This window comes from Austrofundulus limnaeus, unplaced genomic scaffold, assembly GCF_001266775.1.
Source record: "Austrofundulus limnaeus strain Quisiro unplaced genomic scaffold, Austrofundulus_limnaeus-1.0 Scaffold817, whole genome shotgun sequence".
Lineage (NCBI taxonomy): Eukaryota > Metazoa > Chordata > Actinopteri > Cyprinodontiformes > Rivulidae > Austrofundulus > Austrofundulus limnaeus.
Window position 1 is genome coordinate 138,502 of NW_013953219.1, and position 1,995 is coordinate 140,496.

The window sequence follows — 1,995 nt, forward strand, 5'->3', positions numbered from 1 at the left end:
ATATTTTAAAAGTTCAAAACATTATCAAATACAGTTGCAGATACAACTACATTTTAATTTGCACTTTAAATTAATTTTTAATATATTTTTTAAACATTTTGAATGTATTTTAAAGAAAATTTAAACTTGTCAAAAAACTGTTACTGTTATTGTTTGTCACTAATATGAAGAGCAGCTTCTGGTTGCAAAAGTTTTAAAAGGCTATATTTTCATTTGTACTTTATCAAATTTAGTTTTACAGTTTTTTTGTATTTGAAACATTTAATTAAACATTTTTAATTTATTTATCTTATGCCCACAGTTTTATTTATTGAATTTTCTATTTTTGTTATTTATGTTAAAATATATATATATATATTTGTGTTGATAAGCCTGAGTGGTCTGTTGACTGACCTTTGTATTTGTTAAAATAATTGTTGTGGGCAGTTTACAACATAAAATTGTTTGTTATAATCATGTCTTGTGATTATTTGACAGGAGTTTTACTTTTAAACTGTGAGTGTATTTAATTTAGTTATGTTAGTTATGATAGTTTAGTTATGATGTAAATACAATAAAAATTAAACCAAGATTTAGAATAATTATTTTGATCTGTATGGTAATTTAAGAAGCGCTGGTTTAGATTATTACTCTTTTACACCCGGTCGTGTTGAGTTCGGACGTTAACTTCTTGCTTCTCTCCCGTCAGACGAGCTGTAAAGTGTCCCAGTTCATCCACCTGTACCTGTTCGGCTGTAATTACTTCTGGATGCTGTGTGAGGGGATCTACCTGCACACGCTCATCGTGGTGGCTGTGTTTGCTGAGAAGCAGCACTTGATGTGGTATTATCTGCTGGGCTGGGGTAGGTGGCGGGCACCGWAAAAGCCGAAAGCTATCGCAGTTTTTGAAGCTTATCAAGTTGATTTTTTTTTTCCAGGCTTTCCTCTCATCCCTGCTTCCATCCACGCCATCGCTCGGAGCTACTACTACAACGACAAGTAAGTAGAGGAAGTGATATTTGGTAGAAACTGTGTGGACCGGACTGTTGCAATAACATCTCTGTAACAAATCACTATGTGCTGAAATTGTTGCATAATTGTATTTTTTTTCCCCCGCAGCTGCTGGATTAGCTCCAAGACRTCGCTGCTCTACATCATCCACGGCCCCATATGTGCTGCTCTGTTGGTACGAGCTCGAACCGATCTGTTCCACGTCTCCTTGTTTTTATTGCACAACAAGAAAAGTAAACTGTGTTTGGCCTCTTCAGAGCGCTCGTTGTGGGGGGGAGGCCGGACACGGTTTCGTAGCTAGTTTAATTGTGTTTGTTTTGTGAAATTGATTAATCCGATCCTCCGGGGGGGATCCACCCAGGGGTCCTCGGGCCGGTGTTGTTTTCTARAAATTCACCTAATCAGCGCAGCGAGGGGAAAAACTGGTCCCCGAAGTCTGCAAACATTCTATCTGAAGATAAACTTTCTTTGCTGGTTTGTTTAGGTTTCCTGAAGCATATCACGYGGATCTGTAGAAAAATAATCACAATAGAAGCTTTGGACCTTTWTCAGCTCGTTTGATATCTAAACAAAAAAACTATTTCTAACCCGTAAAATCAGAATCAAGTGGTCTTATTTGAACCTCTGACATCTGGAGCCTGGTGGTCTCCTTGACCTGGCGCTATGATCAGGTTGCTCCTTAAAAACGACTGCAACTACACTGAAAAAATAACTTGTAAGATTTACTTGAAAAAAATCCTCTAACAAATTTGCACTGACATTTGTTAAGTAAATTTAAATGCTACAAATTCATGTAATATTTACTCTCATCATTATCTAGTAAAAGTTATTACAATATAGTTTAAGATTTTTGAATAAATCAGGTAAATTTTTCTTAATTTGGTCAATTAATTCTTCTAACATTTACTTGATCAAATTAAGTAAAATTTACCTGATTTATTCACAAATCTTTAACTATATTCTTAATAACTTTTCTAGATAATGATGAGTAAATATTACATGAAT

General features: G+C 34.8%; 1 protein-coding gene across 1 annotated transcript in view; it reads left to right on the forward strand.

Annotated features, from left to right (window-relative positions):
- The window catches only part of calcrla (calcitonin receptor-like a), a 30,214-nt gene that overhangs the window by 22,486 nt on the left and 5,733 nt on the right, over positions 1 to 1,995 (forward strand). The window contains exons 8-10 of the mRNA XM_014028834.1: positions 689 to 842; positions 918 to 978; positions 1,099 to 1,165. Coding sequence (XP_013884288.1) covers positions 689 to 842; positions 918 to 978; positions 1,099 to 1,165 — 282 coding nt within the window. The remainder of the gene's footprint in view (positions 1 to 688; positions 843 to 917; positions 979 to 1,098; positions 1,166 to 1,995) is intronic.